General features: G+C 38.6%; 1 protein-coding gene across 6 annotated transcripts in view; it reads left to right on the top strand.

Annotated features, from left to right (window-relative positions):
* The window catches only part of ELMO1 (engulfment and cell motility 1), a 318,734-nt gene that overhangs the window by 123,808 nt on the left and 169,064 nt on the right, over positions 1–25,862 (top strand). For all 6 annotated transcript variants that reach the window (XM_071804820.1, XM_065831560.2, XM_065831559.2 and 3 more), the window contains one exon: positions 20,771–20,875. In XM_071804820.1, coding sequence (XP_071660921.1) covers positions 20,771–20,875 — 105 coding nt within the window. The remainder of the gene's footprint in view (positions 1–20,770; positions 20,876–25,862) is intronic.

A 25,862-nucleotide genomic window follows, 5' to 3' on the forward strand; every position in this document is an offset into this window, starting at 1 on the left:
CCATCCAGTTAAAGAAACCACAAGGCCTTTCTAGATGGTCGTGATGACCCATGCGAAGTTTATTATAGGCAAAGAGATTTTCAGATGAGACAGTCTTGAGGAGGTTTATTAAAATCCTGATAAAAACAACAAAAAATGACCCAGTTAGGAGATCTAAGATACCCACCACCCTATTGAATTGTTTTCCAAGTCAATTGCAAATTAAATAGCCTGAATTTGTTATTTCCCTCCTCCCCCTTTTAAAATCTTTTTTGACAGGGAGATCCCAACCAATGTTTATCCCAGTCAATTCTTATAGTAGGAATAGAGTTTTTTAGACTTTCAAATAATAACATAGTTCAGTGTTAGAGATATTTAAAAGATAAAGCCACATATATTGGTAGTGATATATTAGTCCTAAAATTCTGTATCTTTTGAAATGATTCAGTTTTGCTGAGCTAATTGAAGGTGAAGCTTTTAAAGTTTTCTTGCATTTGAGTAAACTTGATTCACATAACCAAGTCAGGCAATAAATACAACTTAAGAAACTGATATCCTGTGCATTTTCATTGGAATTCTTTGAACATCACTACCGATCATTAAGAAATTATAGTGAATGTGTTTGTTTAGAGGCAGATCTGATCAAATTCTAAGAAACTTCAATAGGTTAAAAAGTTGGGAGGAAAAAAAAAAGTTCTCATCCTAGAACAGGTTTTCTTAAGCTTGCAGTGTACAGAGCTTCTGAGGTTTTTGGTTTGACTTTTCTTCAATAGAATATAAATGGTTTGTAAGACTGCAAAAAGTCAATATGGAAAGTGATTTAATAATTCTATCATGACACACTGGAATTTATCAGTGTAGCAAAATAAAATGTGGGTTAGTACAGGAGATACGAAGTCAGTAAGGAACTGCCTGATAAAAGGTGGCAATTTAAAGGGAGATGGAGAATGGTGGGTTGTTCTTCAAAAGGGAGGCATGGACTTGACTTTCAAAATATTAGTGGTGGCAGCATAAGAGTCATACGCTGATGAAATCTTCTTATGCTGCAAATCTGGGAGGCGTCAATGAAAGAGCCACTGTGTCGTTCACAAATTAGATGACCTTTTGGATTAAAGAAATAGAAATGTAATTTTCTTCAGTGATACAAAGTGCAGTGGTGTTCATTTAGGACCACTTCAAGGATTTCTTCTGTACACAAATATCTAATCTATGAGAAAAGAGAGACTGTGCAATGTAGCCATAAAATCAAATGTTAAGCTAGGATGTATCCGGAAGGACATTTTTATAGCAGATAAACTGTTAGGGCCATTTTCTGCATTTCTGAGACATCATCTATTGATAGAACACTGTTCAATTTTAGTTACCTATGAAGTGACTTGTGGACTGATTCAGTCATAGAATCATGGAACAGTTTGGGTTGGAAGGGACCTTCAGATGTCATCTAGTCCAATGCCCCTGTAATGAGCAGGGACATCTTCAACTAGATGAGGTTGCTCAGAGCCCTGTCCAGCCTGACCTTGAATGTCTCCAGGGATGGGGCATCTACCACCTCTCTGGGCAACCTGGGCCAGTGTTTCACCACCCTCATTGTAAAAAATTATTACTCATGTCTAGCCTGAATCTCCCCTCTTTTAGTTTAAGTCCATCACCCCTTGTCCTGTCATAACCGAACCTGCTAAAAAGCCTGTCCCCATCTTTTATGGGGCCCTTTTAAGTACTGAAAAGCCACAATAAGGTCTCCCTGGAGTCTTCTCCAGGGTGAACAACCCCAACTCTCTCAGCCTGTCCTCACAGCAGAGCTGTTCCAGCCCTATATAGGATGAGTACAGAGGGTGAGACTTGTGCAGTGATGAGGGCGATGTCTTTCGAGAGATGACTTTAAATGGTTGCCTTCTTTAGCCCACCAGGCTGAAGGCTGTGGAAATATCAAGTGTGTGAATGCTGAGAAGGAGGAAATCATATCTAAGGTAAAAGGCAGTGATGGCAATCAGTTTATGGAAAAGATTTTTGGTTGGAATGATGGGGACAAGAGTCATTACTAGCCTAAAGATGGAGCTTTGGTCCTTTATGAAGAGGTTTATATACTATGTTTGACAATGGTGGATCCAGGAAACAAAACACATGAAGACTATGTGGAAAAACAAACAAACAAACAAAACACACACAAACTCAAGCAAAAACAAACAAACATAAACAAACAGAGGATGACTTGGAGAAGTCTGAAAGTAGACATGAATAATTAAATGGATAATGACTTAAATGGCAGCATAGCTGACTTGTTAGGTGTTACAAAAACTTTCTGATGTGAGGAGAAGCAGCGCCAGAATAGATAGTTTGGAGAATATTTCTAGTAGACATCTCTGAAAAGAAGCTTAAAAAATAGTTGAGAGTTACTAAAGCATGCCTTAGGCAGAACATAGACCTGATGAGCTTCTGAGATTTCTTCCAGAATTGTCTTTCTCTTCTTCATGTCCCAGATGAGCAGCTACTTTTGATCTTTTGATCTTATTCTTCAAAAATCCCTTGTTTCACAGCACAACATCCAAGGAGGGCCCTGAAGATAGAAACTATTCCGTTTTCTCATGGGTTCTTCTGTGGTGTTTCTCATTGTCTCTTTGAAGAGTTCCTTAGCTGGAGCCTAGGAATAGTGTTGCCCATTTAGAGATTAAGGGAAGGTTGGTTCCCGCTCCTCCCCCCCGCCCCGGGACTTTTCTGGCTAAGGAAAGATGGTCAGGATTTTATATTACAAAACGCTTTCTGCTTTTCTCAGTATGTGTTTTCTGTTACACCTGTGTGATTTATTGTCAGCAGAGCTGAGTGTATCAAGTCAGGCATGTGGGAAATGAAGGAACATACAGTTAATGTCTTGCACATTCCAGTCTTTAAGGCCCCCCTCTAGATAGGCTAAGTCTGTGGCTGGCTAAACTGAGGGGTTTGGCCTGAAGTTTAGGTTGTTTCTGTTCCACCAACAAATGCACTTGTTCAGGATATTACCTTTGCAGGCAGGAGTCATCTGTGTGTCAGAGTGATTGTAGTGAATCAGGTTTTTTTTCTCTCTAGAGCAGGTGAAACATAGACATTTATTGTATGAAACAGTCCCTATGTTGCTGTGGCCAAGAATAACTTAAGACCAAGTCAGTAGCTGCCTGGATAACTATCTAGAGTGATTTATTCCCTTGGATCCATTTTTGTTTCTTCCTGTATGTTTATTCCTGCAGCTACCTCAAACAGAAACCCCTCTGAGGCTGTCTTCTGAATGGCTTTAAACTCCTTTGACAAATTATGATTGGGCAGAGTAACTTTCTCCTTCATGTCGTGATATATACCCAGCGGAAATCCCTTCTCTGCACTGAAAGAAGGAGGTTATCAGTGACATAATTTGTAATAATGTAATTAATATTTTGTAATGATTACCAGCAAGAGGGGCAAACTCACATGACAGCAGCAAGCGTAGGCATACTCCAGCCTTTACCTGCTGTTCTTGCTGGGACACCTTTCTGAGTTCTGCTAACTCTGTCTTTAGGCTGCTTCTGGGCTCGCTCCCTGAGCTGTGGTAGCTTGGAGGCTCCTTCTTTGTTCTGTTGCAGTCTCCTTGCTGTGCTATCTCACTTTCCTTTGTGACACCTTATCTCCTCTGGCCTTTCTTTGCCTCATCTTTGGTTTTGATTTCCCACTCCCCTTGGGCTCCTTATTCCATTTTTATCTCAGGTTGGATCTGTCTCTTTCCAGCATGGTGATCAGTGATCCCTGTTACCTCACTCATTCAATATCTCCCTGAATTTCCTCTTTTTCCACCCCTACTCTTTTCTCGTGGTGTGGTTCTGCTCTGGATTTTCCCTTGCCTCCCTCTCTCCACCTCCTCTTCCCACTGTGTTTGTTCCTTCATCAGTATAAAACCAGCTCAGTCGGTTGGCTCTTATTTCCAGCCTTTGCACTGAAAGTGCCAGGACTTTCTAAAGACAGACCCAAACTGTGTTTTTCCTGTGTTTTATTTTCAGAAAGGGGTGGTCTGGGTTTAGCTGCAATGTTCCCAAGATTAACGTTTGCGTCAGCATGGAAAACTTCAGTTGCCATGATAAGTGCTCTAGAAGTTATTAACAACTGAGAACAAGATGTAGTGATGAGAAGTGCTGGGCAACTGTAATAATGGTCAGCACTAAGAGTCCCACCTCTAACTGACCTCTAGACAAAATGCTTTACTTTTCATTTTTTTTTTTTAACAAACTGGAGGTTCTGACTTGAATAGCTCAACCATAGTTAGATTCATTTGTTTCCTAAATGTATAGTGTTAATTTTGCTTATTATTTTTGGCTTTGAAATAGTTGCATCCTAGTTTTGAAGAATTTAACATAAACTGTTGATTTATTGTAACCTAATATTAATGACAAATTATATGACCACAGATTTGAGGAATGGGTGTACTTACTATAGTATGTGTGTGTATTAAAAGGAGTTTCATGTGTCTATTGATACAAAGGCAGTAGATAAATACTTTGATTCCTGTATGATAATCATTCAGCCTTTATTACTGACTCTGATAGAAAGAAGTAGAGTCAGAGTGAAATCTTGCGGTGAAAGGGCAGTGCACAATGTCGATTAAGCAGTAAATTGAGATGGGATCTAAAAAGGAAGAACTGGGTTGGGATGCCATGCCCTGCAGGAGCATAGTCTAGGATTAATAGTTAATAAATTTTCTGGAGTTGTTAATGTCAGCTAGATCTCTGAAGCCCCTTTGTTCCAGCTGGACATCTGAATTAATGGTTGCGGTCTGCCAGGCTAGAGAGAACAAGACCTTCCTAGGAGGGAGAGAGTGAGGTGGACAGAAGCAGTGACCCCATGTGATACATTTACTTAGCTGCTCTTGTTGAAGACCTGAGGTCATCCTTTTTCTTGCTAAAAAAGGAAAACCTGAGTGTTTGAAGTCTTAAAAACTATTTATGAGTTGTAGGAGTGGGAAAGCCCAGGACAGGAAGCTGAAGCTTTGTGTTTTGGGGACTAAAATCTGTAACTGGGGTAAAATGCTGAAAAACTCATCTAAAATGTCTTGAGTAGTTGTTTTCAGCTGTTCTGTTCACATGTCTCTGCTGTTTCCTTCTGTCGGTGACATTTCTGCAGTGATGGAAAGTGTTGCATGGCTTATCCCTTGTGGGAACTTTTCATCTGTGATAGAAATAATGCTTTCTTACATGCAGATTATCTTGTTGGCTTTGGCAGTGGCAGAGGATCATTTTTGGAGTGATATGGTCTGTGTGCCGATCTAGATCTGATCCTTTTTTGAATTTTAAATTGATAAGAATTGTTGGCTTAATGGTAGAACAGCATAGATGACAGGTTGTCTGTACTACTGACAATGATTTGTAGTTTTCCATCCTTCTCCACTCCCTCTACTCCCACATCCCTCTCTTTCCCTATCTACTATTTCAAAGCTCATGAAATCACTTGTTGTTGGAAAAATAGTCAGTTTGAGAAGGTTTCATTTCGTTGAGCTGTTCAGATATGCAGTGGCTGAGGCTGCATTGGCTCAAGGCAGAAGTGCCTGGCCCTCAGTTTGGTTGCCATATTTCTGTATGTAACAATGGCCTGCCCTAAAGTAAAATTCTTTATCATTAATTAATGATAGCTAATAATTAAGCACCATGAAGCAGAGCAGAAACCATGTCTAATGGTACTTCACCAGAAAGGAGATTCTTCTTACCTCCCATTGTAGTACATGGTTCATAGATTTGTGTGTACTTTTAATTAACATTTACCAGAATTACATTTCCAGATGCTAAGACCAGGAAAAATATATGGTCTATGCTTTGCCACTGAAATTCCATTTGATATAGAACCAGGGGCTAAGACAGAAATATATATATTTCTCTCATTTTTACCCTTATGACCACTAGAGGTAGCTCTTCTCCATTGCTTGCAAGTTTCACTCTGTTCTTCAGGTTTGAAGCTGAACTTTTTCAGCAGGTATTTTACAAATAAGTTATTGCTGATTTATTTCTCGGGGTAAGTTTTGGGAGGTAAAGGCTAATCGTACATATTTATTTCTAGGTGTTACGAGAGATTTATGGTTTTATAGTGGCTGTTACTTGCAGTATTTGATGAGATTTTAGTTGAAAAATACAGAGATTGATATGATTGTATTTGCTTTCTTACACACTTATTTAGAAGTACTTGAGACAAAACAGTATTTGAGAACCAATTTTGTCGTTCCTGATCTTAGAGTGTAACATTTTTCTGTATAATCCTGTTGCTGTGTACAGCAATAGCTCATGAACAAGATCTAGTCTCTGGGAATAACAGCCCAGGACCTCGTGTAATATTGATCTTAAACTAGTGAAAACATCTAAACCGATGTCGAGGTTTGAAATGCTTGTATATTTCGCTCAGATTGTCTGCATAGGGGTGGAACACCACCTTGAACTAGAAGAACAGCAAAGTCGAATATTTTTAGAAAAAGGCAGAAATAAGTCTATAAAGCCTTAATTAATTTCCTTCCCTCTTTGTCACACTTAATTACATGCATGTGCAGTATTTCCTCTGCTGTCTCTGCTCTTCTCCTCCTTTACACTTTGCTCTGCATTTCTGTCATGATCTGTCTCTCTTGCTTAGCTCCAAGCTGATAATGATAGGTCGTCCTTCCCATCTGGCTTGGTTTCTGCCCTACCACTCTTGTTCTTCTTCTTCTTCCTCTAAGTCTCCCCACTCCCCAACACCTGACCTTGACCCTTTCCTCTCGCTGTTGCTGTGTGTGCCCTTAACTTCTCTTTCCACTCCACTACTGGTTTGCTTTTTCTCTAAACCTTGAAGTTGGGGCCAGGGAATGGTGAGGACAGGCAGTGTCTTCAGAAAAAACTGAACACTCCCAAAAGACTTACATTTCAGTTCATCCTGAGTTTCTATAATGTTGCAAAATGTAGCCTACGTTCCAGAGGAATTTCAAGGCTGACACAAGGAGAAGTATTTTACTAAACTAGAAGTTTTTCTTGCATAGTGTGAGAGAGCTGGAGTTTCTTGACAAACAGTTGTGTAAAAATTGATCTAATAAGATCAATACAGTGTTCAGTAAAACATTCCTAAAAATGGTCAAATAATTTGCTAAAACTTGCTAAGGCATTTGAATCTAAAGGAGATGCTAGGCATTCTGTCCTGGCACCAGGTCTAGTAATGAATGGTCTAGTAAGTTAGCAAGTTTTAGTAACCTTTTTATAAATGGTCTATGTTTCCTTCACGTGCTGTATGGACAACATCGAGAAACTAGTTGATAGCTTGTGATTGCAGAGATATAGTGATTTCAAATCAGGTCCATCTTTTTGGAACACTGTGTAGTTGTAAAGTATCAGAAGGAAAAGAAAGTCTGAAAATTGGAAGTGTCAGACAACCTAAACTGTGGGTGACACAACCAGTTTTACTTGTAGTTTAAACGTCTCTTTTAAGCTTCCATTTGCTTTTGACATCTTGCTTCCCTCACGTATCTGTGAACATTACTACTCGATAGATCTCTGGCAGAACAACCACAAGAAGAGGTACTGAAACCTGCATTAGAAAGGTGAACAAAATGTGTGAAGTACAAGAAAAGAAAAACAGAATGGAAGAGGAAGGAAATAGAAATGAACAGATGGCGATGTTAAAGATGTAACTAAGTGTTTTACTAGTCCATACTGGCACTTGGAGGAGCCACAATCAATAAACCCAGTGGATGATTTTGCAGGTGAATTTCCTGAATCTATATGGAGATAATTCAGTCTGAAAAGGAATTCTTAAATTTTATTTCCCATTTAAAAAAAGTCTCCAGTTCACTTGCTGTAAAACAAAGGAATGTTTTAATTTTATTAGCTTAATATTTTAGTTTATTTTACAGTATGCAGCTCCGCTGGCAGTCTCACAGAATGTTTTGGAAGTGAATACTTAGATCATCTCTTTACACTAATGCTGAATGTCTGCCAGGATTGGTGGTGTTGTTTTTGTTTGTTTTGTTTTGTTTTGTTTCAATATTCACGTGAAGATAGAAATCGTTGATTTACTGTATTTATATGGCTTGATAGTATTTGTAGTACAGCTGAACCTCATTTTAAAAGCAAGGTGCTAATTTGTAAAACTTCACAGCAGAGGGCACTAGCATCAAACCAGATGTAGGCTGTTCATAAATGTTCAACAGCTCACTTGCATGGGTACAGAATCCTTTCAACCTTAGAAATAGGAGAAATAACTGTTCTGGGCTGTAAATTCCCATTTCTCAGTTGAATGCCAGCAGATGTTTGATGTGTAGGCTAAATGATATCCACTAGGGCAATAAAAAGTTACATAATTTGGCTTGCATGTTACAGTTTGCTATACAGTACACTGTAAGTAGAGCTTCTTTACTGTCTGGCACTTACTGGTGAGATTTTTTTTTCCCTCTGAAACAGTAGTTTGTTCCTGTGTCTGACTGTTTTTCAGTCTTGTCTAGGCTCCATGATGAGGAGGCTTTCTTGCAACATGGATTTTTTAGGGTTGGTTTGAGTTTTTTTATGTGTTGGGGTTTTTTTGTTTGGTTGGGGAGAGGGGGGGGAAGAGGTGTTGATTTTTTTTGTTTGTTTGGTTTTTTTGTTGGATGTGTTTTTAGTTTTTTTGTTTTGTTTTGTTTTGTTTTGTTTGTTTTTTTTTTTTTTTTTCCCAGCAGTCTCTGCAGATCTGTAAAAGATCAGATTTTGTAAATGTAGTTAAAGATGTGATCAGAAAATACTTACGTTTGATTGCCAGCTCAGGCTAGGTTCTGCAAATGTGAGCAATAGTAGCAAAGCATCAATCTCTTTCCGAACCTAAGAGGCAGAAATACGGAGATCGTGGAGGTGCCACAAAAGCTTACTCTCATTGCCACCCTTTGCGTGGTGCTGTTGGGAGCCCATAGGCGTGTCACCTACTACATTCTTTCCCATAAGCATAGTCTCATAGTTTTAAGTTACTGTTTGCCATAAATTAAGCATTCCACAGTTTCACATCGTGCTATGTATTTCATATAATCATAGAATCATTTTGGTTGGAAGAGACCCTTAAGATCATAGAGTTCAACCATAACCTAACTCTAGCACTAAACTGTATCCCTTGGAGCCTCATCTGTACGTCTTTTAAACACCTCCAGGGATGGTGACTCCACCACTTCCCTGGGCAGCCTGTTCCAATGCCTGAAAACCCTTTCCGTGAAGAGGTGTTTCCTAATATCTAATCTGGTGTAAGGACATGGAACTATGTTGGAAATAGGATTGCTGCACACAGGGTGAAGCACTGCACACCAAGGCTTGTGGTTTAGCAGAATTCATGCTGAAACTCTATTCTCCATGCTGACATCTAGATTTACTTGAGACCTTCAAGTCAATGTATGGCTGTGGAGGAGATCTTCTCTGATATAACTGAGAAAAGTTTAAGCCCCAGAACTAATAAATTTCTTCCTTTGAGCCCCTGAATCCCTTGGAGCAGTGGAAGGAAGTGGGGCAGGTACCTGCTGATGAGCACACGCAGGGGACAGCTTGGTTGCCCTTCATGTAGGTGAGTGGAACAGAGCTGGCCAGGATGGCTTGGAGTGTGACCCCCGAGAGAGAGGAGTGATCTCTTCTGGCCACAGGCACAAATGCTGTCAGGTGACTGTGTTGCTTCTCAGCCAGGTATGATTGCAGAGTGGAATAAATACTGGAGAATGACCCCCCCCAAAAAAAAAAAAAAATCGATAGATAGATAGACAGACAGAGAGATGGGTGATAAAAACTGTCAATTGATAAGTAAATCCAAACAAAGACAATGCATTTTTGTTCATAATCAGGCTGTGGTCTGCTGACCCAGAGTGCTAACAGAAGGAGGGAAGAGGATTACTGCTGTTTGGAGGAATAAGCTTTTAAATGGCTGGGAGAAAACCTAAGAGACTTGATTGCCAAAAGTCAGTCAGTTTGTAACCTGGAAAGCCTGACATCATGAGATGCACAATGGATGGTATCTATGTATTAAAAGAGCTACTATGTTTATATGAAGTTAGTAACATTGCTCTGAGCCAATAATCGTGCAGAAAGAGGTTCCTGGGTCAGATGCATCGTTACAGTGACCAACAACTGGGACCAGGAAATCTATATGTTAAAGCTGTTCTTGTTTGCCATGAAGCTGCATGTGAATTACCAGGATTGTCAGGAGCTCTGGGTGTCTAACAATTCAACTTGCACACTGGTGAAATTAATAAACCGGTCATTTACCATATACTGCTGACTTCCTCTTAGCTTTAGTCCTTCCAGAGAAGAAAAGATTAAAAAAAAAAGATCACTTTTTGATGGGCTGCCAACCTTCTTTAAGAATGAAGTTAAAAACTAATTTGAATGAAATGTCTGTATCTATGTGTCTGTAAGAATGGACTAACTCTGTAGAATCCTAATCTCTTGTATTTTGATTTTTTTTTAATACTTCATTTGATCATTTTGTGCTTATTATAAATCTTAATTGCAGGAATCATCCTTTAAATCAGTTTTGTAATGACAGGAGAAGTTCTCAAATTTTGGAGAGGATAAAAGGTTGTTTTTTTTTTTTTTTTTCGCATTGTTTTACCTCTCCAATATTTTCAATTGTGAAATTGTAAGATAAAAATCCTAAACTCCTTGTGATTTAAAAAAGTATACCTCTTCTGAAGAATATCCACTAACAAATATAAATACGCTAATGTCAAATTAGGGGCAATGGAACATTACATTTCTGGCATTTTTTTTTAATATCTTATCTGTGAATTCAGTGTATTGTTTTCTTGTTTGCTGCTCATTAACTATGTGCAACCCAGTTCTAAACTTGTGGGGGCAGGCAAGCTTCATGGATTTGGGTGCAGTACATCTGAGTAGTTTGTTTCAAGTGTATCGGAACAGCATAGTTCTAATCCCTTCTCTTAGAGGTGATCTTGGACATCGTTCTCTGGATATTATGCACTGCACATACCTCAGAATTTGTGTGCAGAAAAAATAAGATGAAGAAACAGCCCTTCCCGAACTGGTCAGATATGATGAAATATCTTTTCTTTTGTAGTGTGTGCTTTATCTGTTTCACAAGGCTTGATTTGGATAGCTGCTTCCACACAAACCCTTGCTTGATACTTGATGGTAGTTTTGTGAAACAGTGTAAATTTGATTTAATGTTAATTATTGCTTTTTTTTTTTAAACTCCTATGTGATATTCTAGTGTATGCAATGCGTGCAAACAGATATGTAGGTTACTTAAGTGTGCATATTACTCTGTTTCCCCTCCTCTCATTCCTCATGTTTGTTTTTTCCTGTTGTAAGGTTTAAAGGACAGTAAATAACATTGCATACAAAGTATTTATGTTTTCTTAAGTTATAAAGAATTACAGGCATTCTCTTTAAATATGTGATTTCATTGACTTAGAAGTGTGAATGAATTAGAAGACAAGGAGGAGAAAAGTGACTCATTTGTGAATAACTGAATTATTTTCCCAAATTAAAAATGCCTTTGTATCTGAGTTCTGAATATTTTGATTGTTTTTGAAGTTGGCTTGTTACACAACCCCTACATGAGCAGCAAAGGTATGTGTTCATATAAAAATTCCTTAATTAAAAAAAAATCTTCCTACATTTTGGTACAGCTCTATGCTCTTATTGATGTCTGTCTGGATGAAACCGGAGTCAGAACAGAACAATGCCCAGACATGCAGAACATATCTGCGTTTTATAGAGCACAGCTCTAGTCACAAGGGCTTCAGATTTCCTGTGAAGAGAGGCAAAGAAAAATGGAAGGTGGATGAACTGAAACTCCCCAGTAAATGGATCCAGTGTTTTTTTGTCTCTCTTTTAAATTACCTTGCTACTGAGGACCCGTGAGGCTATGCTATAGGATGGGCATAAGCTATTGTTGGCTTAAGACAGAAGTATTGATTCAAAGGTTTTGGTCCTTTTTTCCAAACCCATCTCTGACATCTACAAAGCCTGGCTGTTTGTACTCGAGCAGGGGGAAGATACGATTGTCGAGCTGGTCATGTTGTATAAGGGACTTATGTCCAAATGTAGCTAAAATATCATAGATGTTGACAGTTCCTTTACTATAGATTAGTTTTCAGCTTGTCCTCTGTGGTTACTGAAAGCTTGACCTGGTCACAGGTAATAAAAGAAGCGGCAGCTCCATAGTGGCAGCACGATTTTTGCCTAGGACTGAGTTCCATACGCCTCGCCGTGGATGACATTTCCCCTCAATTCCCTGGGTTTAAATTTCAACAGCTGTTATATCTGGCTGCCAGGCAGCCAGTAGATTCACATGGCTGATTCATTTTGGAGTTTTCTCAGACACAGGGCTGACTTCTCTCTACTCTTTATTTGAACGAAACACAGCCTGGCCCTTTCCTTTTGAACTACAGCGATTTTAGCTTACTTGCTTGGAAAAGAAAAACGTGAAACCTTTCTGCAGGAATATCTAAAAGGAGAGTAAGATCGATCCCAACTTACTTTTGTGATACTGGCACTGGGTTTAGGTTCTTTGCAAAGCTCACCATTCTCAAAGCAACACAGTTTGTAAAGATGCAGGGATGTCACCAGCCACTGCAGTCATCGTTGTTAATGAAGTTCCAAGGGAAGTATAATTCGCTGCACAAATGGAGACCAAGTCTTCTTGTCCTGTGGTTGTGCCATAGCTACCATAGCACGTAAACTGCATATCCTTTACTGGAGCTCATAGTTGTTACAGCAGGAAGAATCCTGTTTGGAGTTTCACTCAAGTCTTCTGAGTGGAGATTATAGGAGAGGCAACTGCAGCAATTAAGTGAGCTGGTTCCTGTGCAGGTTCCCTGTACATACCCATCCTTGAGGAAATTCTAATGATTATTTTTACCCTGATTTTACTTGGATGCTTATAATTTAAGTATTTTTTCCTTAAAAGAAACCACAACTGAAAGGTGTTTTAATTAATGCACCTTAATTACAGAGACAAATGTTATGTGAAAAAGAGTAAGTTTAGATAAAACTGCCTAAAGTGTAACTAAAACAATCAAAAAGATTGTTAGAAGACTGACTCAAGCAGCCCAAGATTTGGCAGAACTTGGTTTAGAACCTTTCATTTTACTTAATAAAAAGATCTAGAGATTCTTTTATTTTTATTTTTTTTTCTTGTCGATAGGCTATACCACTCACGTTTTGGCCATATGCTAAAATATATACGTATGTACGCTTGTCAACTGTTTTGTTGCCTGTGGAAGAGCTCTGAATTTCTCCTTAAAAGCAGTCTTTGAACCATCAGTCAGGACCGTTAATGCTTGTATACCGAAAATGCTAGCCGTTATACTTAAATAATGAGGGGAAGTCACAGTGTACCATCAGAAGATTTTGAGCTTACCTGAGCTCAGAAAAGGCTTTTCATGCCAAAATTTGACTTAGGAACACCAAGTCCCAGAGAGGTTGTGGAGTCTTCTCTGGAGATGTTATAAAAATGCCTGGACACATTCCTGTGCAACCTACTCTAGGCGAACCTGCTTTAGCAGATGGGTTGGACTGGATGATCTCCAGAGGTCCCTTCCAACCCAAACCATTCTGTGAAGTCAAAGTGATTTACACATCTGATGGGATTCACAAACAGATAAAATTGCTTGGGTAGATTTTGTTTCTGCTATGAATGACTTCCATCTAGTTGCAAACATTTAATTTGTGTTTGTTTACAATGTTCAAGTTTAGATGCATTAATTTGCTTTGCTTGCTGTTCCTGCTAGCACTTTTCACACTGTTTTCTCACATGACTGTCTTCTTGCTAGCTTGATAATTATCCTGCTGGGCAAGATGAGAATTCATGCCTTAGATCCCATCTATGTAGAAAAGGCAAACTGCTTTAGTGGCACTGGTAAAATTAAACCAGTTATCTCCTGACACATTCCAAGGTCCTACAAAGCCCCGTGTTTATAAAACTATTTCTTTTTATGTTGGGGATACTCCAAGCCAGTTTATCGTGGTGTGTTTCTTGACTGCTGTAGTTCAAACAACACAAAACTTGTTTGCTGGCCCGGACATGGGTAATAGACTTCCATGATGATTTTGGAAGAGCTGGAGTTATCTAAGAAGCTGTAGCCTTTGCTTGCTCTCCAGCTGCCCTGGCTGGAGGGGTACTTGCCTCACACCCTTTTAGTTGAGCCTCTAGAAAGTCTTCTGGGAATGGTCCCTAATTCGCTTCAGTGAAAGACATCTGGATTAGCTCCTGACTTGTGCAACAACAGTTTCATCTACAGAGGACTCATTGCCCAGAAGTGTGGAACAGGATACCTGGCAGGGTCTACTGACATGGCTGTTAAATGAACTGATAATCTCAAGTGTGGAGTAATAAAGTAGTACGACTTTTAATTTCTCCACCCAGTCTAGCTAGATCTGTGAGTAGATGTTTAACTATTTATTCAGTTATTCTGTAGACTTTGTGGATACTGGGAGATATCTGTTACTAATTTGCCATGCTGAAAAAATGTAATTTAAATGACCGTGACCCATTGATTATTTTTGAATATCCCCGAGAGAGTACGTGACCTGTTACTACTTGATAACTTCATTTGCCAAGAACACATTACAGCAATAATATTTCGTCAACAATCTGTAAAGTGCTAAGCATGTATTCAACTTTAGAGTTTGTCCTCATTAACTAAAATAAAACCTGAAAGGTGGTTCATAGTTGTCTTGCATTGGGCAAGATGTGATCACTCCAAGTTACAGTACTCGTTTTAGATTCTCTTAGGCTTTCAAACTGATGCCAGTACACAAGACTTCAGATCTTGGAATCCAAAGCATTACCTCCATGTAACTGTGAAGCTGTAATATAGATAGATATAAAATAAAAATAATTATGCAAGAGCTTTATGTCTTGCTTTACAATGTGTAATTTATTCATGACTGAAATTACACAATGCTTGTCTTTTGATGTGCCCTGTTATGTTTTATCTGATGATCCTAGCTGATTTAGTTACACCACCATAACATTCAGATTTTTGCAATTCTGACCGCCATAACATCCGTTCATTATTGGGACAGATTTCTGGTGATGACTTATGTAGAGCTCTATGGTGCTTTACATTGGATTATGTAGTAGCTCAGTGAATAAAGGGAATATGGTAGTCATATTATGATTTTTTTTTTTTTCTTTTCATAGGGCAAATTATGTGCAGGTTGTGCTTATTATTTCTTTGCTATTGAGAAGGTCAGCTTTGTATTGGTGAGTTCAAACGTGGTCCAGAAAGGCTGTTGCTTAACATGTTTTGTAGATTGGAGTGAGTTTTGTTATTGAAGGTTAACATTTGCAGTCTACTAATATGTGTTGCAAAACTGTCATTAAAAAACTAAAAGTTAAGCAGGTAAAAATGTCCAAATATTTGCTGAAACACAAAGCTGGAAAAAGCCTAGAAATATGTTGAGGGAAAAACTGCCATAATTGCACGCAGACAGAATTTGTAAGTCTTTATGAAAACTATATCGAGTAGTCATATACCTGAGTACTTTATATGTGGTAGGGTAGTGGGGATGTGATTTAAATGGCTTGCACTGAAAGTATCTTAAAAGATGTTTGCATGTTCTTTAAAAGATAAAACAGTTGATGAGCTTGGATACTTCTGACTTGAGGTAGACAGCATTTTTATTATTACTTTTCTTTTTTTTTTTTTTTTTTTTTTAAATTCAGGGATTGTCCAGATACATTTTCATTCTATAACAGAGGTCTGCTGGAAAATTTAAAAAATTGGCTTTGGAAGAAAAGTAAAGTACATTTGAATATTTAAAGAGTTATCAAGGGAAAACCAAAACTTTTTGTTAGTGCCTGCTTTCACTGAAAACATAAAGGTTGAAAATTCCCGAGTCACTGTTGTATCTCATTAAATTAGATGGTGGAAGTTGCATGCATCATCATCTCTTTGAATACAGGGCTGTTAAATAAAAATACAAGATTACCTCCTCATTAAGAAATTTAACTGACTACCTCTTTTTTTTTTTTTAATGTAACATTTTTTCATATTTCTAATTATTGTGTAAATCAGCAGATGGGAACATTTTGCGTGTAAAACTTCAATATTATTTAAGGAGGAGTAAATGGTGTGATAGTTTCCTCATTGGTACTTCCAACATAAGTTTATCAATTAACAATTCACTGCAAATATCAGTTAAAAAGTTCCCACCCTCCTGATCCAGAGTTCCTATGAAAAAACGTCCCTGTATGCACTACTGTAATTTCATCATTTAACCCAGGGAGGATTTTTGTGTAGGTGCTGTAGAACCAGGTGATTGCTTTCCTTCCAAGCCCACAGAACAGTAGTTTAGACTTAGAAGAAATAAGAAAATTAATAAGTGCAAGTAATTGAAGATGGGAGAAAGTGATTACGGTTCTTTGGCACTATTTTTGTAGACAGATTGTTCCTTTTTCTGTAGAAAAAAATATGACCGTTTTTGAGTGGGTTCATTTTAGATCAACAGAATTTAAATTTGACTCTTCCTTTTCTGAAGTTCTGTAGTTCTTTTATCATCAGTTCTTTTACAATCCTCATTCCTCCCTGGGATCTTCTGTAGTGGTTTTTTTCATACAAACCTACAGAAGGGAGGTTTGGAGAGTAGCATTTCACCTGAGGTGCTTTGGGGTTCAGAAAACAGAGATTGGGTCTTCCATGTAGAACAGCTATGACTAGGTCTAGCAGCTACAACAAGCTGCTTTCAGGACAAACTAGCATGACTTAGCAACTGATTTACATAGTTGAACTGATGCAAAATCTGTAATAGACGATCAAAATCTGTCAAGGCAGAAATAAATTTTGTTCCTAAATAGGCTGTAAGTGCAGGGAAATATAAGGTTTTCAGCATGTTCGCATGGAAGATACTGTTATTAGGTATATTATAAGGAAGGAGTGGTGCTTATTCCTGTAGCAGTTATCTACAGACAGTGCATCATTGCAGTCATTAGGCATCTTGGTGTGAGAACACATCCTTACAACTGAAATCTGTACATCTCTCAGAGATTGCTTTGGAAGCTCAGAGTAAGACAGTGGAGCCACTCAGGACAAGAGATAGAGAAGAAAGCTTTATACAGCTAGGACTGCATGAGGATTCTAGGTTGTCTGAATATAATTACTGCTCTGGATTTATCCAGAATGGCTGTAATCTTTTGAAACATGCCACATGATTTTTTTTTTTTTTTTCCTAATGGCATAAGCAGACATGATTTTGGGTTACATCTTATCCAAAAGATTGAATTTTTATCTCCACTGTACCCTGTTAAGCTGGCTAACAAAGTCTTAAAGCTTTTGGTATATTAACATGTGTGATATAAGAGCATAAGCTGTTAAATACCACTCAGATGCTGAAGCTGAAGGACTCATAGATGATATTCAGTCTAATGGAAAAAAAAAATCTGAAAAATTTGAGCTAACAAATCTGTTCCATTTGTGTTTCTTACTCTTGGCTTTTCATAAATAGAAAAATGCAGCAGGCTTTGTACTAAACAGATGCAGCTAATATGCCTGAATTGTTGTGTTCCATATATTTAATAAATTATGTTGTAGGTGGGGGTGTTTGCATACTTCTGAATTATTCACTGCAGCATTTTAGATAATTTAGCTTTGTATCTCATTTCTAAACCCACTCTCAATAAGTTAATATTTCAATCACAAACATCCAGCATGTTAAGAAAAGGATGATTTTAGGGGGAGGGAGGAAGAAGGAAGGGAACAAAGCAACTGGCATTCCTTTTGAATTTGAAGAACAATTGAAGATAATGTATTGTCTCACACACACACCAGAACTGTCTTTGGATCCTCAGCTATTATCAGTTGGCATATCTCCAGTTATTTGTTGGCATATCTCCAGTTATTTGACTTACCAGAGCTGGAGAACAAGCCCCAGCTATCCTGGGATCCAAAGTAACAGAAACTTTTGGAACAAGCAACTGAAAATAACTGAGTTTATAGACTTGACTCTGAAAACAGTAATAAGTGGTGACTTTTCTGATTGAACATCGAACAAGCAGGGGTGGCTAGAAACAAAACGAGTCATCCTTACTAAATGTGGTGAGGTTTCTCATGTCCCCACTGTTTTTTTTTGTCAATGTTTCTCTGTAATTTGGCCTGTAGAATGGGCTGAAGAACTATTCAAGCAACAGGTCAGCCTTTTTGTTTCAGTATCTTGCTTTAAACATTGTAGATACCATTGAGATGAGTGCTAATATTATTATCTGAAGGAAGGTAGCCAAATCTTTATGTTCTCTGACTGACAAGTATTTATCCAGATATATACTCTGTCTGTGCTGTGGATTGGGGGTAAACAGAATGTGTGCGGCCCTACACTGCATCTGTGGAGCATCTCCCTTATGAGGAAGGCTGAGGGAGCTAGATCTCTTTAACTTGGAGAAGAGGAGACTGAGGGGTGACCTCATTAATGTTTACAGATGTATAAAGAGTGAGTGTCATGAGGATGGAGCCAGGCTCTTCTCGGTGACATCCAATGATAGGACAAGGGGTAATGGGTACAAACTGGAACACAAAAGGTTCCACTTAAATTTGAGAAGAAACTTCTTCTCAGTGAAGGTGACAGAGCACTGGAACAGGCTGCTCAGGGAGGTTGCAGTCTCCTACTCTGGAGGCATTCAAGACCTGCCTGGATGCCTTCCTGTGTAACCTCATCTAGGTGTTCCTGCTCCGGTAGGGGGATTGGACTAGATGATCTTTCGAGGTCCCTTCCAATGCCTCACATTCTGTGATTCTGTGACACTGAAGTTCTGCTCGCAAAAGGCATTGTACAACTGGTGCTTTGTAGTTCCCTGTTGGCAGCCTCCCAACAGCTTTCCCAAGGACCTGTGCTCATGGGGAGGCTGTGTCAAGTGGTGTTCCCCAGGAATTGTACTTTATGCCCAAAATGAAGGTGATTTCCAATGCATGGAAGGTCCTGCTAGGATGTTCATGCTGGGTGTGGGGGCAAGGGGACGTTTGCATGTCTGCCAGATCCAGCCTTTCAAAAAATACACTTTCTGGAATGCTTGGAAGTGGCAAAGAGGGAAGGTTTCTCCTTCCAGAAGCCTGTTGGGCTTATGATCTGTGTAAAACAGTCTTGTACTGATTTTAAATGTTCTGACTGATAAATGTATCACACATGGAAAATTAAAGGCTGAGTCAGGGAGATACCCACAAAGGGCTTATATTCATCATTCAGAGGAAGAGATGAAAGTTTTAAAAAACCCAAAAAGATTTAAAAAAAGAATTTTTGGAAAACACAACTCAGCAGGTTTTTTCCCACTCCAGACTACTACCCTTCTGAAATATCTGCCGCATACAAAAACTAGGATTTCAGACACCCTCTTGATTCCCTATTGCAGAATGATCAGCCTATGATTGCATTGCTTGTATACCAGTTCTCCTAAGCTGGAGATGTAAAATGAACAATTTTGCACACCATCTTCAGCTGGAAATCTTTGTCTCCTTTTAAAGTGGCAGCAGCCATCTTAATGTATCGTTTTCTCTTTATAGTATTTCTCATCTTTCACTTGACTATGAATTACTGACTGGCTAAAACCACCTGATCATACATCTGAAGGAAAGACAGGCAAGAGAGTACAATCTGATATTTCTATCATGGCCTGACAGAATCAACAGGAGAAGCAATAGTAAAAACTATGCTTTTGTCAGTGAGGTGGGTGGATCAGACCCTGAGCACACAGCAGAAACAGGCTGATGGAAGAAGAAGAAATCTCTGCTCATCTTTGCCAGTTACTTTTCTGATAGTAAATGCACTTTTAAAGTCTCTGTCAGCTGGATCTTGCAGAATAGAACTGCCATCGCAAAGCAACTAGGGAAATCTTTCTGTGTCAGAATGATGAGTGGAGCTGGAGACATTGCAAAGGTGATACTGATAAAAGAGCATGGCAAACAATAGGTATTTTTTGATGGAGATGTACTCTCGGATCTTTGTTTTTCTGAGCAGCTTCTGTGGCGTTTTTGAGCCTGTCTCTAGCCAGGCAAATGGTCATCTCTGAAACGTGAACTACATGAAACTTATTGAATGTACATTAATTCCATCCAATCAAAAGATGAATAATGAATATTTTGAGCAAATGTAGTTTTTCATGTAGTGTGTGAAACTGAACTTTTGAAATTTGTAGGAGTGTGTGGAAGCTAACGAGTTTTTATTATATTTGTTAGGTTAACTCATTAATTCCATAGCTGAAATTCATAGATTCAGAATGTAACAAAAAATGTAGTTGAATTCCACGAGGTGAATCTTTTTAATTTCATACACTTTTGTCTGATGCCCCTTGTGTTCAGGAGTCCACAAGATCCAATAGACTTAATACAGCTTTTGAATCTAGTATGTTTTTTTCCTTTTTTTGGTTTATTTGAAATCGTTCCGTAGCAGTTGTATAAATAAGTGTTTTGGTGGTTGTTTCTTTCTTTCTATCTATCTATCTATCTATCTATCTATCTATCTATCTATCTATCTATCTATCTATCTATCTATCTATCTGTGGTTTTATGTAGGTAGTACTTTTAGCCTGTAGTACCACCAAGTAGTCTGTCTGCTATGGAAGACTTGGAGATCTGTGATTCTAAAGCGCTCAACCTTTGGGAAACTCCATTCTGTAGCTACAGAAGTGGATGACTGACATGCCAGCCTCATAGTGTTTGCATTTGGCTTTGAAGTTCTTTGAGGCACGGACTATTTCCTTGTTGAGAGTTTTCTGCTCAGCAAAAAGAGCTCTATTATTGGACTTCTGGCACAGCATGCTAACATGGTGCGCATCACTGGGGAGCCGATAGCTTTTGTGAAGATGCTAATTGAGTGATCTTGTTATCTTTTTACAGAATCACGTAAACCCAGCAATGGATTTTACACAGACCCCTCCGGGAATGCTAGCCCTTGACAACATGCTGTACTTCGCTAAACATCACCAGGATGCTTATATACGGGTAAGGCTTCTTCTCGTCTGTGAGATCTGTGTGGTTGCCTGTTCACACTGATTATTTCCTGTTTACAGCTGACTTCAAAGAGTGGGTTCAGAATCCTGATATCATTAACAACAAACTCTAGGAAGGCAAACCAGATAACACTAAACCATGGCATAAGTCTGTAAAAGCTTTGGGAGAAAGCTGTACAGCTGTCTAGTCTGTCATTGCTGGGGCAAATATTATAGATATTACCTTTTGCAAATACTACTTTTTGTTTAGGCCTGCAAAGAGAAGGGAGATGAGCTTGTGCCTTTTCAGATGCATGATGGATGTCGATAAGCTCAGAAAAGAGTAATTGTGGAGAATCCTCTGCCATGCTCTAAGTCTACCTACAACTGTCAGGGTTTTCTGTGGAAAGGAGACTTTGATGAGCAAATGCCTTGTAAGTGACTGAGTTGGCAGTGTCCTGAGAGTTAAGATGTTCCCACTAAAACTAATGTTGTAGGTGAGGTAATGCTTGGAGAAAAATAGGTAAATACCAACATGATTCACTTGCACCCCTTTCTGCCCTCTGCCCACTCCACTTCCTACATTTGTTATTTCAAGGGTAGTTAAAGCAAGTTCCATGTTGCATCCTAACAAGAAGAGGGATACAGCTGAATAATACCTGCCTCCAAGTAGAACAGCTTTTCCTGACCTCTATTGAAGTTGAATGTTTGCCAAGCATAAACCTAGCGAGCACAGATGGGACTAGAAAGTAGTCTAGAAAGTCAGTATCTTGAGATACCAGGGATGGTTTATCTTCCCCTCCTCCCTGCCCCTTAAAGTGCACAGGCAGACCTGCTTGAAGGAGGTGGTGTATAGCAAGGAGACAGTAGACACGCCAATCGTTTCTACTAAAAAGTGGAGAGTGAACTTTTAATATGTGTTATTGACTTGGTTTTGCTCTAAGTAGAATAGTGTCAAAGCTCTGATAGGTTTGTAAAGGGCTTTCATTCATGGACATAATAGGAGACCACAAAATTGTCAGATCTGCTATTTAAACATATTGTTCTGCCTCAGTCTGATTCTAGCAATAACTGTTAAAATAAACTATGGTAGCATGCAATACAGAAGTATTTATCAAACTCTATAAATCCTGAAATTAATTGTTATTTCAAATGCTGGACAGTAAGTATGTTTTCTATGCTGAAATGTGGTTTTGTTTAAAAAGAGAATGGGTTACTTATTGTTATTAAAATTTGGTAAGGCCTGGTAAGGCCTTCATAGGCTTCTTTTGAAAATTCGAAGTTCAGAAAATATGCTTAGCAGGGATAGCCAGTGCTGCAAATGAGAGCTGTGTTTAAAGAAGTCTGAAAGAGTTTAAATAGGACATAAATTCTGTTGAAATAGAGCTTTCATTGGCATCTCTAAATTTTTTTCTTATTTTTTCATTTTAATGTTGCGAATGTTGTCTTAAAAATTGGATTCAGTGTACCATGTAATTAGCCACTCTTTAGTAAGGACTTTAGTGCTGGCTCAGCTTTGTTTTTTTAATGCAGTATTTTTGCTGCTGCATGATTAAGAATTTTTGCTGTTATTTTGAGATTCCTCTTTTTATTCTTGTACGGTTCCTGTTAGGACAGTGTCTGGGTGCCTCATGTATTTCCTGCCTGAGAAAGAGTTACACATACCATACAATGGCACACTGATTAAATTGCTTGCCCAAAGCTGCTTTGGAAACTGTTAATGCACCCTGGGGTTATGTCAGCCTACCCATCTTTCCTGACTAGTTCTACTTAGTGGTTATGCTAGCATTGCTGATGTTGTAGCTTGTCACTCACCTGCAGTGGTCCACCTTGTTATGTTAACAGCATGATGAACGCCTCTGAGATGAACGGTATTGTGTGACTCCTACAGCATTGCTAGTCTTTGATCAGAAAAGACACCTGCTTTCTATCTTTTCATCTCTTTAACTTACCAGCTGGTGTACAGGAGTTTCCTGTGGGTCCGTTTCCTGCTCATTTTGAGTTTCTCATTTCGTATTACCTTTTCCTTGTGGCCTTTGGCTCCCAAAGCTCCCACAACACCGGTTTGTTCTACATGTACAGCCTGTTGACCTTGCTTATTTTTTCAGATATATTTCTACATCTCTAACAAAAATTCTCTCTGTGGTCAAGGTTAAGTTTCTATGTGAAATTGTTAGCTATACAAATAATACTTGCATACTGAACAAATTGTTTGACAGGACCTCTTTATTTTCATTGTTGGTAGTAATACTTTGGTTCCTAGGAGGAGAGATTATTTTCAACTTGGCCCTTTGCAATACAATTGATTGCTGTAACATGGTTAATTCCTAAGCCCCTAAATGAGATAATATCTGAGACTGGAAACCAGAGCTGGCTTGGAACGAACTTTGAAAATATGAAGATTCTCCTGACAGAATGTGGTGTATCAAATAAAGACACTATCAGGAAATCATGATGGTTTCATTGAGTCTGTTGGCAGCCGGCAGTTAATTGGGCACCATGAGTCACCGCAGTCTGACCTGCCACTTTCTTAGAATGCCCTGGCTGCATGGTCCTTAGTAATGTACCTTCTTGTATTACTGGAAAAAAATGAATAAGGAGAAGTTAGAAGATAAAACAGGTAGTAAGTAATCTCTTCCCTTTTCATTCCTTGTTTTGCCTTTATAAGCGATTCTGCTCGGAAATTTGCGTAATAAATGGATTAGTTAGGTGGGAAGGATGTTTGAAACTGAAGTACCAAGTGCTTCAAGACCAGTACCAAACATACTTATTCATAGGAAGAGTAAATACAATTGCAATGGCTTGAATAAGATGGGTGTGAAAGCAGTGGGGCAGATGGGTAGCTCTGCATCTTGAAAGCAGAAAGCATTTCGAGGTAAAAACATGGGTGTCACACTGAAGGAGGAAACAAAAATAACCAAACTTTTTTTCTCTGTTTGATTCTTTCTTACCTACTTCTCCACAATCCATTTCACAGAATCACAGAATGTTAGGGATTGGAAGGGACCTCAAAAGATCATCCAGTCCAATCCCCCTGCTGGAGCAGGAACACCTGGATGAGGTTACGCAGGAAGGTGTCCAGGCGCTTTTTGAATGTCTTCAGAGAAGGAGACTCCACAATCCCCCTGGGCAGCCTGTTCCAGTGTTCTGTCACCCTCACTGAGAAGAAGTTTCTTCTCAAATTTAAGTGGAACCTTTTGTGTTCCAGTTTGCACCCATCACCCCTTGTCTTACCGTTGGTTGTCACCGAGAAGAGCCTGGCTCCATCCTCGTGACACTGACCCTTTATATATTTAGAAACATTAATCTCTCATTCACATTTCTCCTGTTGGATACTTATTCCTAAAATTACAGTAATATGTTTTCTTTACTTGCTGTCTTCCTTCAGATAAACACAGTGCTGTTTTTCTTTAGACTCTGAGTTAATTGTTTCTGAATCTCAGTTTTTGTTTGCTATACAGTGTGACTGGAACCTCCAGAAAAATGCTTGTTTAGTGGCAGGCAAAAGCACCCCATGTTTCTTAGTTTCCTGTTCAGTTAGTTTTTCCTTCTCTTTTTTATTAATTGTCTGGTGCTATCAGTGACTGATATGCAGTGCGTTTTTTTTCATGTTCCAATTAAATAATCAGTCACTATCATCAGAGGCTTTGCTTTTAAAAGGTGGTGACATAGTATTTGGAATGCATTGATGGAACTAATGTTGAATCACTGCAAGAAATTTTAAAAATTTCCACAGGAAATAATTGGCAGCTTCCCAAGCTACATAATTATAGGACAGAGTGTATAATTAAAGTTAACAGTGAAGAAAATGATTGGAATAAAGGTTTGTGACAGATAATATTTTTTTTTGTTCTTTTGGAGCAGACAAGTCCCCCCCCTGCCCGGTTCCAAATTGTTCCTTTCCAAAACTACCTCAGCTTCACGTTCTACTAATTTTAAAAATAAAATTATAAGTTACCATTTAAAACAGACTTTATTCAGTGCAGACATCTTGAGATTTTTCTTGCTGTTAACTTGTAGCAGTGTGCCTTCAAAACTTTCCTGATTGTAAAAAAGGTCTGAGGAAAAACCTTTCCATGGAAATACTATTATGCCACCATTCCTGTTAGTATCTCAATTTATTGGTTCTTTCTCATTGATTTGTTTGGGAATTTGTGGTGCAAGACTATTTAGATCCATTTTGTTCTCATGATATGTGAAACTGAAATATTTTGTGTGGTTTTGGGTGTCTATTCGTTTTCCTGATTTTATTTTTTGTATGCGTGCACTTCAGTGATTGCTAATATTGATGTAAAATAATGATATTTACTTAATTCGATGTAAAGTGCAGGCTAAAGGAACGAAATGGAGCACTCCTTTTATTTGTAATCCAAATAGAGAAATTCGATAGTTGTTGTCCTGTGTTTAAAAGCGACACGTTTGTGCCTGGGCTGCTTCTGTAGAAACACTAGTTTTGCTGTTTTGATAAGCTGACCCCTATATGAGCAGCCAGTGTTCATTCAGATGTTCCTGACAGCAGGCAGCAAAATCAAAGCTGCTGCTCCAGTTGTGAGTGGACTGCCATTCATCTTGGATCTTGGCTAATTTAGCAGTGTTTCCAGGAAGAAAGAGCAGATGCCATTGCGTAAAGTGAATTCACAGCAACTGCACGCTAGTTTCTAATGCACTACCATTGAAATATTCCCTTATTTTACATTTTCCTCACAGTCAGCCAACTATAGCAATAACCTTCATCTGGGATAGAGTGTAGGATTTTACTTAGAGGTTATTAAATTTCACAGTAAGTCAGCTGAGTCACTAAGAAGTTGTATACGATACTATCTCTGGTAGGGCCCACATTTCTCATTCTAATGAACTTGCTTTTGATGACTGATAAGTTGGTGATTTGTCTATATTTTTCTTCCGCGCTTATGACCAGCCATATTCCAGCAGGTCTCACTGGTTCTTTGAGGTAAGTTTCTGCCTTGAGAAGACACATACTGTGTTTCCTCGATTTGTTT

The sequence above is a fragment of the Patagioenas fasciata genome, chromosome 2 (genome assembly GCF_037038585.1).
Source record: "Patagioenas fasciata isolate bPatFas1 chromosome 2, bPatFas1.hap1, whole genome shotgun sequence".
Classification (NCBI taxonomy): domain Eukaryota; kingdom Metazoa; phylum Chordata; class Aves; order Columbiformes; family Columbidae; genus Patagioenas; species Patagioenas fasciata.